At 40.9% G+C, this 16717-nt stretch overlaps 1 protein-coding gene across 2 annotated transcripts in view; it reads right to left on the bottom strand.

The window, feature by feature from the left end:
- ITPK1 (inositol-tetrakisphosphate 1-kinase) overlaps positions 1-16717 on the bottom strand; it is a 156836-nt gene that overhangs the window by 68210 nt on the left and 71909 nt on the right. For both annotated transcript variants that reach the window (XM_049828741.1, XM_049828740.1), the window contains exon 3: positions 10415-10540. In XM_049828741.1, coding sequence (XP_049684698.1) covers positions 10415-10540 — 126 coding nt within the window. The remainder of the gene's footprint in view (positions 1-10414; positions 10541-16717) is intronic.

Consider the following 16717-nt stretch of genomic DNA (forward strand, 5'->3'; position numbering starts at 1 on the left):
TTAAGGAGCCTCCAAAAAGCTCTGTAAGGCAAACATGAAATAACTGATGAAGATGCCGGAGGCCGGGACTATTTTCCAGAAGCCATTTAAAGTCTGGAGGACTTCAACTACTCATGTTGAGAACTGCACTCACTCACTCTCTCTCTCACACACACAAGCTTTTCTTATAAAACAAGGAGATTTCTCACCATCAAACTTATTTCAGGTACTATTCTCCAGCTCTTCTCCATTTACGGGCTTAGGTACTCAGACAGCCAAAAGGGCACAGGAATGGCAAAACTGAGAGACTATCAGCAGGGCAGTGAAGATCAGCATCATCTGAGTAAAGGAAAGGACTGGGACCTGAAGTGTCTCCTAGAGCTAACCTGGGGACAAGCTACAGATCTCTCATTTTAACTGAACCTGGAAACAGTCTCCCCTTTGATGCAAAGGAGTCTGTCAATGCAGAACAAAGTCAGTGTACTTGTATAGGGCATCTCTATTTGAACACAGGTAACAGTTAACTGCTGAAGCTTTTTAGGGGACAGAAGCATCGAAATGCACTTAAGTCCTTATAACTGTGCATCTCTTCTCATGGTATTGTGTGTTGCTTGGATTTCCATTGCAAAGCATTAACTATGCATTCAAAGACAGAATCATCAAGCTGCACCAGGATCCCCAAAGCAAATCATCCAGCCTCCCCTTGGGCACATACCCTACCAACACCTTGCCTGTCTCCCACCAGTATGTCACCAGCACATGCAAGAGAAAGAGTTCCAATACCTACGCACAGAAAACAACTTAAAATAAACAAATTTAAAAATCCAAACCTTAACACCAATTCCCCGCAACAGGAAATTACAATAAGAAAAATCAATTCTGTTAGCTTCACAGGAACAATTATGGCAGCCGATGTGAAACCTTTCATAGACTTTGATTCTTTACGAAGAACTGCTGCACACTCAGGCATCATGTTTTACTGAATATTTAACTGTGAAGATCACCTAACAGATTGAAAAACTCCTGATGTAGCCTAAGTAGCAGCACTCTTACCATGGCACAGAACGGCTCCACTACCAGAAATACAGATCTGGGTGAACATGAAGGTTTTGTGTCTAAGCATTTTGATAGCAGACGAGCTACTATAGATATGAACTTGAAAATGGAGCAGTTGCAGAAGGGAAACACTGAAGCCAAGAGATAGCTTTCAGTACAGCACAACCTCTCAACTTTGAATGTTCAAATCTCTGATCATTTCAACAAAACAACTCTGCACTCTCCTTTGGTGGATTTACCAAAGACTGGTATCCAACAGCAGACTCCAACAACCCAGGCAACAATCTAGAGGACATTTAGGCTTCCCAACAATATTTTGAAAGGGTTCAGTCCTTGGGCTGCAGTTCAGCTTGACCCAGACAACATCTACGTTTTCCTCTTTCTAATCTTTGTCATAATAAAAGCAAACAAGAAGAAACAAGGACTTTTAGCAGATCCTCCTTTGTTTGTATTCCAGGCTTGGCATTCAGTCGTGCTCTGTACACCAGCCCTGTTACTGGCAGAAGGCCAGCAATGAAACTTGAAATCAAAGAGAAAGCAAGTAGTTCATGTTCCCTATTAAATACCTCTGGATATAACCCAGAGATCTAAAAAACTCCCCCCAAAAACCAACCAACCAACCAAAAAAAAAAAACCAAAACCAACAAAACTTTTCTTGAGAAGCCTGTGCATAGATGAGCATAGAGTTGTTTGCCATTTTACCCAAAAAGGTAGCTAATGATTTTTATTTTTTATATTTTAACAGAAAGTTGATACCATATCTATTGCAAATATTAGGTCATTAGATGATAAAAGAGACTCACTGACTCATTTACTTGATTTTATTACTAAGTAATAAAACTTCTATAATCTTTTGTTTAATATTAAACAAAAGCTCCATATAAAAAAAAAAAAGTTAGCAAATGAAACAATACCAGTATTTGGGTTTGTGCTTTCCCACGTACAGAAACACGAAGTTGACCACTTATAAAAACAGACTGACATTTTCCATGGGAAAACAGATGTAAAGACAGACACAAGCTTGTCTAAAGAGTTTGCATCAGATTCAGACTTAAAAGTTCCTTTCTGTTGTCTTGGGCTGCAAAGGTCTCTTTTCACGGACACCTCCTTCCAAAAGGAAAGGTGTAGGCAAGTTGGATCTTGAACAAACACTCATCTCAGAATTGTTTGTCTCTAAATCTAAAAGAGATTCCTGCAGTGGTTGGGAGGGATGAGGCAGGCAGCAAGAGGAAATGGGGACAGATCTTCTCTGTTACATTTCTATTCACTGTACATCTCAAAGCAACGTTCCAAGTACTCAGCTTCCCTGTTTTGCCTTCAAAAGTCCACCACTGCTTCATCTTGCAAATGCCTACCCACAGAAAGTGATCCTACCAGTTAGCACTTGAATGACAAATTTTTAGTTAATTTTGCCTGCTTATGAGGCCCTTCTAAGACAGTTATTTTTCAAATGGGAAAAACCACAAGTATTGGCCTGTGAATCGAGGTACATAGACCATTTCAACTTGGTGTCTCACCCTATCTCCCCAATAAGAAAAAAATTACCAAGCTTTGATAGTTTCCTTGGATTTTTCACTTGCCTTTTCTCAGCAGAGCACATGAAAAGAAATTTGAAAGGTGTAACTATTTTCAGAGTACAAGGCTGAAACCCAGGGCTAGTATCTTAAAAAAAAAAAAAAGAAAAAAAAAGGCAGCATTAAAAATCCACTGGCATAATGTCCATGAGTACGTACTCAAATCACCTTCTTGCAGCTAAGACTTCTGAAGAAATCAATCAATGCAGCAAGAAAAAACACACTTCTCCCCTTCCAAGCAAGACTAATCCCCCAACTCCTTCCCTTCCAAAATATTGCCCTAATTTGCCTTCCTTCCAGTCCCAAACCCTTCTAAGGAAGCTTATGAATCAAGAATAGAGGAGCCCTTCCTGGACAACTTCAGAGACAGGCAACAGTTGGGGCGGGGGAGGAAACACTTTAAATTTTCATGAACCTGATAGCAGAAGCCTAGGCATAAAACCTGCTGCTTCTCTATCTTTTTAAGAAGGCTAATGCAAAGAGAACCTGTTCAGACAAAGCTCTGAAAGGCAAATTAATAACCCTATTGACTTTAAATCACTTGAGCCATCATTTTGAATGGAACAGATTAGTATGAAGCTGCAATGAATGAAGCTACTCAGGCCCTTTACAGCTATGACAGGCAGCTGCTCAGAGAGTATTTTGCTCTAATTAGAGCATAACAACGATTCCCCAATGTCTTACACAAGCCAAAACATACTCACTTTTCAAAGTCATAAACTTTGTCTAGAAGGCAGGAACCGGGGTAGTTTGGTTCTTTTTCTTACCAAGACAGGAACTGGAGCCCCAGCAAGTGAAAGGGACCCTTGGGGACTATGCCTCTTCCCACCTGACTTCTCTCCATGTTCCTCTAGTCAAGAAGGAACCACCAACGACTGTAACAATTTTTTACTAGGCAACAATAAACTATGTTCAATCAGTTCAGTCCAGTGTTACAGTGGGTAGGAAGAGACATTAATCATCATCTCTACAAAAAAATCATCATCCCCAAAATAAGGATCTAAGTGTCCTACGAAGCAAATTGAAAGATTTCTCTACTTTGCACTTCATGCACTACACTAGGTGCTGCAGGCAGCCTTCATTTCAGCTTTGGATGAGATCACTAGGCACTCATCACTGACCTTCAGTGTAGTGGAGAACAGTTTGCACCCACCAATACTCTCCTGAGAAACTACTGTCCAGACCACATCCAACTAGCATGAAGACCTCAGAAAGCTCAGCCCTAAAGGTCTTCTACAGCTAAAAAGCCCTCTGGCAAAAGGCAACTCCTCCTTGCCATTTTGATAGCCTCCTGTAACAATTATTTTTCACAAGGCAATTGAGAACAGTAATTAAACAGAAAGACCAAAAGGGCATGCCAAGAGGCTTCCTAGTCTATTAGCACTCTTCACCAGACCATGCAACAGTTCATCACAGACTCCAGAGGAGAGCAGGCACACAGACTCAAGTAAATGTGAAGCCAGTTTCCTTCTCAGCTCTTGCAGATGAGATGGTCAAGGCTTCTTTTTCTAGGGAATATACTTCATTTCTAATAGTTTTCAGTATCTTAAAAATAATACAGGACAGATGGAGACAGGCAGCAATTTCCTGCCAGCTTCTACCCTGTATACAAAATTAGATGAGAGTATACTCTTTAAACACACTCTGGCATGTAATTCAATGCTGATAGACCTCTCCTCTGCTCTGCTGGTTTCTGGGTACATGTTTTACTACAATGAAAGTTTCCTGCATGCCAGCGATGTGGCACAACTCAGTTGCATGTGCAGAATGAGAAGCCCAAGGCCTTGGTTTATTGGGGAGAGGATATCATTCAGAAGGTGCTCACAGGGCTCCCTGCCCTGTATCTCATTCACTAAAAAAAGATCCTCTCCCTGTTTGGAAGGCACCAGGAGATCTTTTTCCAATTAATAAGTTTTGAAGATACTGAAAGATTATAATTCCATACCCACAGTCAGAAGTATGTGTAGTCCTGTAACAGAAACCTACATTCTAGTTCCACAGCATGATTGTGGACAAGTCATTCACTGGGCTATGCTAAAGAACGCTCTATCTGTAAAGACAGATCATCAAGACATCAGTGTGACTATTGTAACATGGTCTGCAAATCAGATGTCATCATAGCTACTATAAATTCATACCAGAGCTCCAAACAGAAACAAACAAAACCTCAAGCCCTTGTGACAGCCATTATGGGTTGACCTAAAGGGCTTCTCATATTAATCTCAAAATTGAGTTAATACCATTTCCTTTAATTTACAGCTTGCAAAACAAAAACTTAGGTACACAAATGGGATGGTCTAGATCACATAATGAAACTGTGGAAAAGCATCTGTCTGAACCCACATTCCAGGATCCCCTTCTAATTCTTTCGGCATTACATTGCACTTCTTTGCAGGAAGATGGCATCCTCAGAAAGAACAGATATATTAGATAATACAGTGTTTACTGTACAACCAAGAACTAATGACACGGAGAGAAGAAAGAACATCGAGTTCTCCTCTAACATTCTTGGCTTTTTTGTTATTTTCATTTGCGGTTAAATTTAATATTCCTAAAAATGAAGGCCTTGAAGGCACCAGCCAGCTGGATGCAAGCATTTTGCAAGAAGAATTAAGCAAGTTTCTTAGCACAGTCCTGCAACAGCCTTTCTAGAGTATGCCTGGCTGAAGCTTGCCATTCTGAACGCAGCAATGCTATACTGGAACTAGGCAGAGCATTCAAAAAAGTCTAAAACCACCACCACCAGGGACGTGAAATGAAGATGAAAATGTAGGAGTCCTCAAAGCACGAGCAGAATTCACCACCATCCTCTGCAAAGATGACACTGGTATAAGACAACGCTCTGTATCCATAGGGTGCTTTTCACCCAATTTATTTCCTTCTTATACAGTTCACACTGAGTTGAATAAGTTCAATGGTATTTACCAAGCAAGTCAGGAGATAGGGAACTATTTCTTCTCCATCTAACTTGCTCAGAAACTTATCCTCGCCTCCATCTGTCTCTACTACTTGAACTCTGGAAAAATATATATGGAGCATGCATTACTGTAAAGAGAGGTTTTCTGTTGATACACTTGCTTACTGATTAACAGACCTACCGACAATTAAAGGGTGCTGAGTTACATGCAGCATATGCCCCATGTGTTTGAAAAATACCTTTGCTTTCTACAACACTTGACAAAAAATCCAAATTTCCAGTATTATCAAAATAAAAAAATGTTTAAACTTCCCATCAGCCTACTGCAAATTGGCTTCACAAAACCCACAGTATTATTTTTGCCTGAATACTGATATTTACAGGAAAATTATGAAGTCCATTATTAAGAAATAGAGACCAAGTTATGAAAGGGTGGTGGTAAGCTGAGGCACAAAAAGATGTACGTGTTCTACAGCAATAGCAGCAATGCTAACAGACAGAAGACTGAATTTCAACCCTATTATCTAATCTCTGGATTAGAGTTATTTCTATTTCACTCTACTGTAACCCAAACCTGTTCCAGCCCAACTTGTTTCCCCTTTTGTTCTCTGTTATTCTTAGAAGGCAGCAGACAGGTCTGCAAAAATATCTAATGTAACTGAATGATCTTGTGCTGTGCAGGTATTTAAATCAATTTATCGCTATGCAAATCCTACAGGAAGAACTTGACATGCTGTATCAAATACCTCTGTCAGTACTCTCCATGACTCCCTGGGATCAACGACTGTTCTCACCTATCCTCATTAGTTAGCATATCACAAGAAGCATATCCACAGTCCAAATCAATGACCCAACAGCTCAGCCATTACCGTACATGCTGTATGACATTAAGGCCACGCTGCCAACAAAAAACTCAGGCACAGGAGGCAGGGGAGGTGATGTTAACACAGATGGATTGGGCAGTATGGGAGAGAAGACCTGGGTCAGAAAACAGAGAGCAGTAAGATTTGTTTGCCCCAAATCTTAAGGGAAGGTTTCTTACTGGTTCCCTTCAGTGGCCACTAAAAAGAAAGCTCTGTGATTTCCAAGATTAACAAAGATAGCAAGAGCTATCAGCTGCAAGAGATAGCAGCACAGTCCTAAGAAACAACACAGCACAGGGATGCTATTACACAGCTTCCTTTGACAGTGGATCACCTTGAATATGGTGACATTCTTGATTTACTATTTCTAATGGGATGGAGAGGAGAGGCAAGGCTGAATTGTTGAACTTGCACACAAGGCTATACTCAGATAAAGTGGGATTTTTAGGGCAAAGTGAGTTTGGTTATTTAGCTTTTATTAAGGCTATGATTTAAAACTGTTTGCAACAAGTTGCTCCACAGTTTTAACACAGGGGGAGTTAACCAGCCTGTGAGACATGGGAATGTTTCAGTAAAGTCACTGTAGGACACTGACAATCACATTTTGGAAAACAGCAATTGCAGTGAAACCGGAGCATGTTGCACTGCCTCTAAACTTTCATCAGGAGCACAACCTGACAAGTCAGCCATACAGGAATGACAAGGAGACACATCCACTAATAGGTGGCACCTGCCAACAGGCATAGAACTGGAGGGGTCCCTGCACCACGTACCACGGTGCACAGGATTTGAATAAACTATTTCTCAGCTGCTCTGAGATGAGGCAGCTCAAGTGAGATTTGCCAGCGCTAGTGAAGTATTGTCCTAGTAAGAGTACCCCTGTACATCAGGGGTCTGCAGCCTTTTCTGATGTGTGTATGTCTAGAAACTTCCACCGGGAGCGCAGACTGCCATACAGAGGACATAAGCCTCCTGGGAGCATACCTGGTTTTGTCATTAGTTTGGCTGACGCCTTCACAACAGTCAACAGACTCCTTCCCACCTGCACAGCTCCCCCTGTATCTCAATCCCCTTATAGTTGAGGGCTCAAGAAGTTTGAGAACAAACAGCCATTGAAATTTACACTTAAGCCAAAGAGTCCTTCAGGTTCCACGCCAAATTCAGGCTTACAGCCTAACATGCTGCAGGAGAACACTCCTCTAACTGCAGTCAGCTCTTAAGGAGCGTGAAAACAGCCCTAAGCATGCAGCTTGGACTTACCCTGTAGGGTGAAAAAATAGCACCAGGTGAGAAACTGGTAGAACTGAAGTATTAGAGAAAGCATAAATAGCATTACCAAAAAGTCCAGGTGGTAGAATCAATGCCATTATGCAAGATTCAATAAGCCTGACAGAAATGTACAATTTCTTCAAATTTTGCAAAGCTTTTGCCTACAGTCTCCTGTTCCCACCCCTACCATCATGTACACTTTGAAAAAAATGTGGAAATTTGAGATCTCTGCAGTAGACAATACTATGCTGAAACTGAATTATATCTTAATTTCTGAAAAATATCCAAACTGTACTATATAATACACCTTCTTCCTGACAAAAAGCTTAGAAAATGGGAACAATATCCCCACATACAGTTCTTACTTTTATGCTGTATTAACTGTTATATGCAAACTAACTATATACCATTACTAAAAGTTTAAATCAGTAATTTCACTTCAGGTAGTCTGTGGTTAAAAAATATTGCTGTATTTGATATTATCATTTGAAAGAAAATAAATCTTGTAAGATCAGTGATACTTTTAACTCACATAGCTCTGTAGAATTTGAGAATTTTAGGAGAGACATTGGATGGAGGGAGTTGGATTTTTGGTTTGTAATTGCAGTTTTGATTGGGTTTTCTTTTTTTCATAAGGCGATGTTTCTGTTGTCGTTTTTAGGCCACTGCGTTTCTATTCAGGTGATATTATTATTTTCTAAGTGCTATCAAAAAAAGGTACAAAAAGCTAGACCCTCAACAAAAGAATAAATGGATATTTATCCATAATTATATATGGATCATATATCCATATATACTGCTGCTCTCTCACCACTTTCAGTATCTATCCCACAAACTCATTAGATAAAACCCATATTTTCAGAGATTTACTAATTTAAATAACTTTAAAAACAAAGTATCAATATTTAACCGGTACAAAAATAATGGATTAAGTTATTTAAATGGTAATAAAGTTACACAGAATAATGTCAAGTTATCATATTATAATTACTTTAAGGAGTCTATCAGGGTAAGGAATTTAGCTTTAGCAGGTCGTTTTACCTCTACAGCCTTCTCGCAGTGCAGCAGTGGTCAGACATGAGAACAGCCCACTAAGTCCTTCGCCAAAGCTAAGGCTCTAGCTGCAAAGTGCTCTACCCTGTTTCATACCAAACTTCACCTTGGTGGTTAAATGCAGCTTTAGGAAAATGCATCCTCCGTACCTACTACTGTTTTCTGCAGACCTCACTTCAGTACTTGAGAAAGTATGAGCTTGTGGCCTTAAGCTATTAAATACACTGAGTTGACAAGCTGGAGTTCTTATTAAAAATGTTACATATCCATTGAAGAGTTCTTGCTCAGGAATAAAAGAAAGGTGGTTTAGATATTAATTGTACTTACTGCTACACACCACCTGTTGTTCTACAACTGCTTACACAAGTTCCCTACCAGCACGCTCTCCAGGGGACAAGGGAGGTGCCGCAGTTATTACACAGAGCTGCTCTCTCTGTGCCTCAAAGCTTGGCCTTCAGGAATGCAGGCAACAACGTAAGAATTGGGACAGAGGAATCTCATGAGTCTTAATCAGCTGCAAGCAACTTAACACGTGCTCTTTTGCTTCTTTGGTCACCAGTTTTTCCCATCGATAAGATGGGTATATTGTGAAGGCAAACTAGTTAACATCTGAAACAGGGAAAGACTGCAAGCAGAAAGCCCCTGAAGTCCATCTCTCCATATGCTTTTCTTTGGACATTTACAAGTTTCCAGTGCTGTGGGAAGTGGATGCCTGCACTACGTAGTGATGAATAGTTATCTACTACTCGGAGAACTGGTGCCAGAGGGTCAGACCCACAAGTCAAACCTTTTCGTCTCCTGTGTGTGTTTTGAGTAATACACAGGTGGGAGGAGGCAGAAAAGCTTTGTAACTAGAGCAAAGAGAATATTGACTGCATTAAGTAAAATATTTTTTGCATTACTAGCTGTAGAACATCAAGCAGAACAAAGAGAACATCATTTCCCAAGAAAGCAAAGTTGTCAAGATTGCACAATTTGTCTGAGCCATTTTTCCACCTGACATAAGCATATTCCATAAAATTCTGAAAATATCTTTTTTAATTTTGCTTTTCTTTGAAAGAGAAGAATAGAATATACCTTTGATCAAAGATAGCCACCAGAAGCAACTCGTATTAAAATGACAGATGTGTTGATTTATCATTTTCATCAGCATTCAGACTACTGACAAGAATTCTTTGGGGAAACAGTTCTCTGTACCACTATGCCCTGTATATTTCTGACCTTCAATGTAAACTTGAGGAAGAAAAATTACTAGACCAGGATTCTCAGCACTAAAGGACAGAATTACTCACAGTAACCTTGATGTTACAGAAATTAGCATGCCAGGAACTGGGAAGACTAGACAGAACTGGGCCAAATTAATTTAGTGGCTTCTGTTGCAGAAAGATGCATGTAAAGGACTCTGCAAACACCTGTTCCTCGTTGTGAACAGCACTAATGCTCTTGGAATGACATCAGGACAACATTTGGTGGGAAACCAGTTCTTACTAACCTTACCAATACAACATAAAACCTACCCAATGGTGCAAGCCCATTTTAGACTAACACAACTATTTTTGCTGGGCTATCAGTAGCAGGGCAGCAGTGTGCCAGGGAGCTCTTTTCATCAAATCCTAACAACTTCACAGGAAACAGATTGAGTTTGCTGCACCAAGATCATCCTCTTGTTTGAAATGCAGAAGGACTGTGAAGGAACCACTTACCTGGAACCTGTGAACCAACTCCAGTGACTGGCTGTCATTCTGGTCTGCTTCAAGGATAACGTCTGTCAGTTTATGTATGATCACATCCAAAGGGCCCTGATCTTCAATGGGTTTGGTAAGGTCAAGCTGAAGAAACCAGAGAGAAACCTTTTATTAATATATGGAGGATCTGAGGTTCTTGTCCCTACCACCATCCAAGGTGCTGTTGCCCCACAGAAATAATTTACTTTACACACTGCCTGTATTTTGGTACATTGCCCAAATCCCTGAAAATTCACATTTCACTGAAAGTCAAAAAACTTTACTCAGACATTTATTTCTCAGCAATGTAGATCTAATTCCATGAAAAAGCAGTGAAGTCATTGGCAAGCACCTTTCATCCAAACACCTTCCTGTACGTCTCCACCCTCAGCTAACATTTCCCTCTTCAGCTCTCTTTCCTGGTACTTACACATACATGCGAAAGGAATGAGCCAACAAAGACTATCATCACTAATAAAAGGAATGCCTGCTGCACCCTTCACCCTTTGGAATTGCACAGAACAGCACTCAGGACAGTAACACAGGTAACAAAAGCAAGTGACTTAGGATCTTTGTAAATTCATCTGCTGCAGGGACAGCTATTTTAGCTGGTAAGGAGGTCCCAGAGCACTCCCACTAGTAGACTTCGGCAGTTAGCTAGATAGGGACAAAGATTTGGGGTGGGGTCTGCAGAAACTCTGCTCCAGACAGCATGGGAAGGCACAAAAGTGGTGGTGATGTGTCACAGGGCTTGGTCCCCAGTACCAAGGCAGGGTACAAGGAGCAGAGGAACCACCTGTACTGGAAAAGGATTGAGTTAGGGATCTCTTGAGGAAATCTTAATGCAAAGAAGGCTACAGGACCTGATGGGATGCATGCAAGAGTACTAAGAGAACTGGCCGGTGTCATTGTGAGGGTTTAGATTTATCAGGATGTAAATCAAAACTGTGGCGATTCCAACTAAATCAGGAAAGAAATTCCACCATGAGGACAGTCTGGTTGCACCACAGAGTCCCACAGAGGCTGCAGGATCTCCATCCTCCAAGGTTTGCAAGACCTGACTGGACAAAGCCCTAAGCAACTTGGCCTGAATTTAATGCTGAATCTGCTTTCAAGATGATGTATTATGGACCCCTAAGGTCCCTACCAAACTTAATGATCCCATGAAGCTACTTACCAGATTTCAACATTTGTACAGTGTGAGTACCAGAACTGGTTCATGTTCTAGGCAACACACTGAGCTGCCCACAGTACAAAAGCTGCCACTTTAACAAGCACTGCTCTTTAACCAATTGTGAGATCTACTGCATCAGTGATAACTTAACCTTGTAAACTTCAAACCGGGAACATCTTTGAAATGAAAGACAGATGTGTGCTTACTAAAGTTAGCATCTGATTTTACAGTTACATGCATGCTCCTTTCCATTGCTGCTATCCCTTTTATTCAGCTCTGGCAGAGAAGGGGGTGGGGGGCACAGGAGGGAAAGGAGGGCTGGGCAGAAAAGGCTGCTGATTTTCTGTTTCAACAGTAGCCTGGTCTTCACTGCCTCATTAGGTTGAGTTTTGTCCTAATAAAATTGCCCACCCTACAAAAATAGCCCTGCTTTGAATTAAGGAGTGCCTTAAGGAAGGTAACAATAAGACAGGATGGCTGGAGCTCAAGCACCAACAGAACTAAAACAGCAGAGATCTAGCAGCCTTATAATAATTTGCTAGTTGCTAGCTAATCTAAATGATCCATGCAGCCGAATTGCTTTTCTTTTGTAGGCACTCTTATTTGGGTCAGGCTTACTTGAGCAGAATAACTGAAATTACCTATGGCACAAAAGCAAACCTAAAGACACCAATTCTTCCCAACAGAGACCACCTTTACTTGCCCATTATTATATGCTCCTACTAAGAGTCACAGATGAAGGCTCTAGTACTACCTTTGAAGTAAGTATGTAGATTCTAACACAACTGGAAGACATATTGTGCATCTACCTTCTAGGAGACTAACAGAGTGGGCAGCAGACTCTCTACATTTGAAGATTACACAATGGTAAAGACAAACATGACAACTTGATGTGGATGCTCAGTGATCAGTAAGCTGTGGCTGGGTGAGGCAGTCCACAGAACGTCTGGCTGTCCTGGCACTTACATTTTTACCCCTATAAGTAATGCAGCATGAAGGCTAAGTGCAAGTGTCTGCAAAATTAAGGCAAAATGATGTGAACTGCAGCTTGGCTAAGGACACGCAAGGAGATAATCTACTTCTGCAACCAAGTTCCAGAAAAATCAGTTAATATCCTTAAAAGAAACCTCAGATGGCCACACTGCTTTTCCTGAGTTTTTTTCATCTGCCTATCACATCTGGAAGGAAACAGCAAAACAAAGGGTCCATTTAACTAGGTTAGAAAGTTCCCAGTTGCCAAGGTACAAAAATGCAAATTAATCCATTTTCAGGACTTCCAGTCTCAAAAAAAGTAGTGAGAGGCAAGTAAGTATTTGAGATTGGTTACCCCTCTACGTTCTTCCTGCACTTGCAGCTCAATCTGCACAGAAACATTCAGAAAACAAGAAAACAGTCCTCACTTTCAGCCTTGACCCAAGAATAGAAATAAGCCTTCAAGGCACATCCAGGCATTTTCAGCAGAGTGTTTTCCAGAAGCATAAGAGATCTGGGCAAGATAACTTCTTCACAACCATTGTGCCAGCTAAAAGTGACTGGCATATTTTGAGAATGAAACAAAATGCACCTACTTTGCACTTCGGAAAGTGTTAACAAGGGCCCCCTGTAACAGTGCTCTGCTTCCTCTTCACCAGGGAAGCGCTGCTAGAAATGACAGCATGCTAAGGCAGCTCCTCTGGTAGGAAGCTCAATGACCACTTCAATTGGTTTAACAAGGACAGCAGGTACATTTCAACCATACAAACCTTCAAAATTTGACCCAGTATTTTGTGGATTGGAGGATCAAACCATTTGCAAGAATAAGTTCTCTGTGTTCTGAGCCATGCTGCAGAAAGCAAATATTCCTGGGCTGTGCGGAATTTGGAAGAGATCCACCTTCCTTTTATATAGTAAGAAGAAAAAAAAAAAGTAAAAGTAGAAGAAAAAAGAAAAAAAAAAAGATTTGAGGCAGGGGAAAGAAGCCTTTTCAAGTAGAGTATCAGACCCCAAGCAGAAGTCAGTGAAAGTAGAGTGCAAAATTTCTGATGGTCCTCTGCTGAGACAAACACTGATTCATTGTCATCAGCTAGAATTTAAGCCCTCCTACTTCCCTTCTCTTTCAGCATCTCTCTCTCCAAATGATCTTTGCATTTGACATGATCACCCAAAGGTTTGTTTTTGCACAGAGCTAACACCATAGCAACAGAAGTAAGAGAAAAAAAATTATCAGACCCAGCTTGAAAAAAACAGAGAGATATGGCTATGATGCTTTTTATTCTGTGAAGTAGGCTATAGCCTACTCTGTTCGCCCTTTGTTATATTAAAAAAACCCAACCAACCAGGTATTGGTTTCATGGCACTGTCGCCACCAAAACCCAGCAAAACTGAGGTGAATGACATGGAAGACAGTGTCAAAGCTGTACACAGAAAATGCCAGATTCAAGGCATAGGCCTTTCCAGGTCTTCTTACAAATCCATATATGGAAGTAAAAAAAATGCTAGATAAATGCTCTTATCATAGCTGGCTGTGGCTAGTCTGCTCACCTTCTAACAGAAAGACTGGCTGGGATTTAAAAAAAAACACTTCAAGCTTAGAAACGTCATAGTCTGCCCCATAGCATCCACTAGAGAGCAAGTTACAGGCATACAGAGCTCCATCTCTGCCCTCCTCTCCCCTTTCCCTGTCCTCCAGAAACACACAGACAGTGCATTATCCAAATCATTACACAGGAAGGCAAAAAAAGTTTATTTCCATTAAGCACAATTTGTTTAAAGTTTTGGGGTTGTTTTTCTCCAGAACACTGGCAATCCATCTATATTGCAGGGACAGGGTGAGTGCCTGGCAGAGTGCCACGGCTCTCCATTTGTCCCAACTGCAATCCCACACGCATGCATTTCTGGAAGCTGTGTTTAAAAATAAAACTATGTCCAAGTGAAAAAAATCTGGATTCGTTCACTCAGAGGAAAAAAAAAACCAACACAAAAACAAACAACTGCAAATGTTGGATTTAGCAAAAAGAAATATCATTTATCTAAATGGTTAAAAATAGTTTTGTATTTTGTTTTATTCAGTGTTTCCAGTCCATGCTATCATCAATTGTGTTTCAGAATCTGGCTGAACTGGATTTGTGGTTTTTTTAAAAGCTCTTCTTCAGAAATAGTTTTTGGATTATCATTCACTTGAAATGAATTCTTAATACCAACCTGTTCTGTTTTCCAAACTGAAGGCAGATCTGTCCACTGCTATATCCCTGAGGAATTTACAACACATCTCTTCATTTCTATTTATCATCACTTTTCTTTTAAAATATTTTCATTTAAAAAAAAAATTAAAAAAGGGACTCAAATCTATTGTTTAAGCATTTGGCTCCCACTCTCCAATTGCCTAACAAACTCCACTCACCAGGATGCTGCACTAAGCTCTTGCTATGTTTCAGTTTATTTGATGCGCTGCTTAGAAGCAACAGGAGCGCATGTACCTCCACAGCAGCCTGTCTTGCTGCAGGAGGAAGAAGCTCATGAAACTTTCACCCAAAGGAGGTGAATGAAGATAAGAAGAAAATCATCAGAGATGACAGGTTTGTTCTGAGCCTTCTCACAAAGCAGATACCACCAAACCGTCAGATGTTATCTCAAGTGCTAGAAAGCTTAATAAAATGCCACAAAGGGAAAGAATGCAACCAATTTTCCAGTAGGGACCTGTCAATGCTCTGCTACACATTTCACAAATCATAGTCCAAAAGTCCCTTTGTGATAATTTAACCACTTTCCTCCCTGTGAACTAGACATCCAGCACCCACCTGACCTGATCTCTCTGTTCCCTGACTCCTGAGGCTGTATATGGAATTTTCTACCCAAATCTATTGCATCCTGTTATTCAGATACTCAGTTAAGGCTGCACTGAGCCCAAAACATGTGGGGTTTATTTCAGTTTCTTAAACTCCACTGCACATAGACCTTCAGGTTTTTAGTCATCATCTCTCTCTCCTGGGGCTATTTTCTACCCTGTATCTTCACCACATACATTTATATCAAAAGGCTTCTAAAGCAAAGCTTTTTAAATTCTAACCTTCTTCCCCCAACCCCAGTGTTTACCTTTGCTGTGCATCAATGCTGAGCCAGTCATAATGAAAAAAAGTCACGAGCTCTGGGTTGGAAAGCCAAGTCTTCAAGAAGCTGAAACCTGACAGCTGTTGTATCAGTGGATGCTGTTCTCTCCCCAAAAAGCTCAGAGATTAAAGCCCCTCAAAATATCTTAAGTGCTCCGGAGAGGTAAGGGAAGCAACAAAAATCAACATTGCCAAGTTCAATGTTTCACCTTGCTGTAAAAAGTAAACAAATATACACAGGATAGTCTAATTACAGGAGAGAAGGCGCTTGTATTTGAAAGGAAATGTGGAAATTTCCTGAAAGAAATCAGGAAAATGGTTGCACATGACCTACTTGTGGGGAGCAACAGCAACAGAACAGAATGGCGCAGAAGCCTGCCTGCTCTTTTGACAAACCAAGGTGAATCCACAGGACCAAACAAGACCAGCACATCCTGCTTTCCCAAATTAAATCCTGCAGGAGCAGTCCAGTCCTGTTCCTCTACCAGGACTACACTCCCACAAACCCTGCTGTCAGGTCTACACAAGCACAAAACTGAGACAAATGACTCCCTCCCAAAGCCGGTGGAAGGTGACAAAGTATATACAGGTATACATTTCCTCATGAGGAAAGACATTATGTCACCTGCTGCCTGGTATTTTTACTGATATACAGGCTCTCCAGAGCCCCTAAAATATTCACATAATCAAACGAAATAAACATTTACATATTTAAGAGAGTTCCTCCTCATGTCTCTGGCCAGGGAAGAAAGTGATCTGGGCTGTCATCAGGCACAGCTAGAGTAAGTATTCAGCACTCGCTGCTGCTGCTAACGGGGCCAAAGGATACTGAGAGAAAACATAAACCCCTCTAGGCGACAGAAACACCTGCTCTATCCCACTGCAAAGGGCAAACATGGACCCAACCATCAAAGGCTGTAAAGAAAGAGCAAGAAGTTCATGAAGAGGCCCTATTTTCTCTCTCCACGCCCCCCTCCCCCAGCGATCCTTCCCCAGTGCAGAATTAACTTGCATGTCCTGTTG

Source organism: Accipiter gentilis, chromosome 25, assembly GCF_929443795.1.
Source record: "Accipiter gentilis chromosome 25, bAccGen1.1, whole genome shotgun sequence".
NCBI classification, from domain to species: Eukaryota; Metazoa; Chordata; class Aves; order Accipitriformes; family Accipitridae; genus Astur; species Astur gentilis.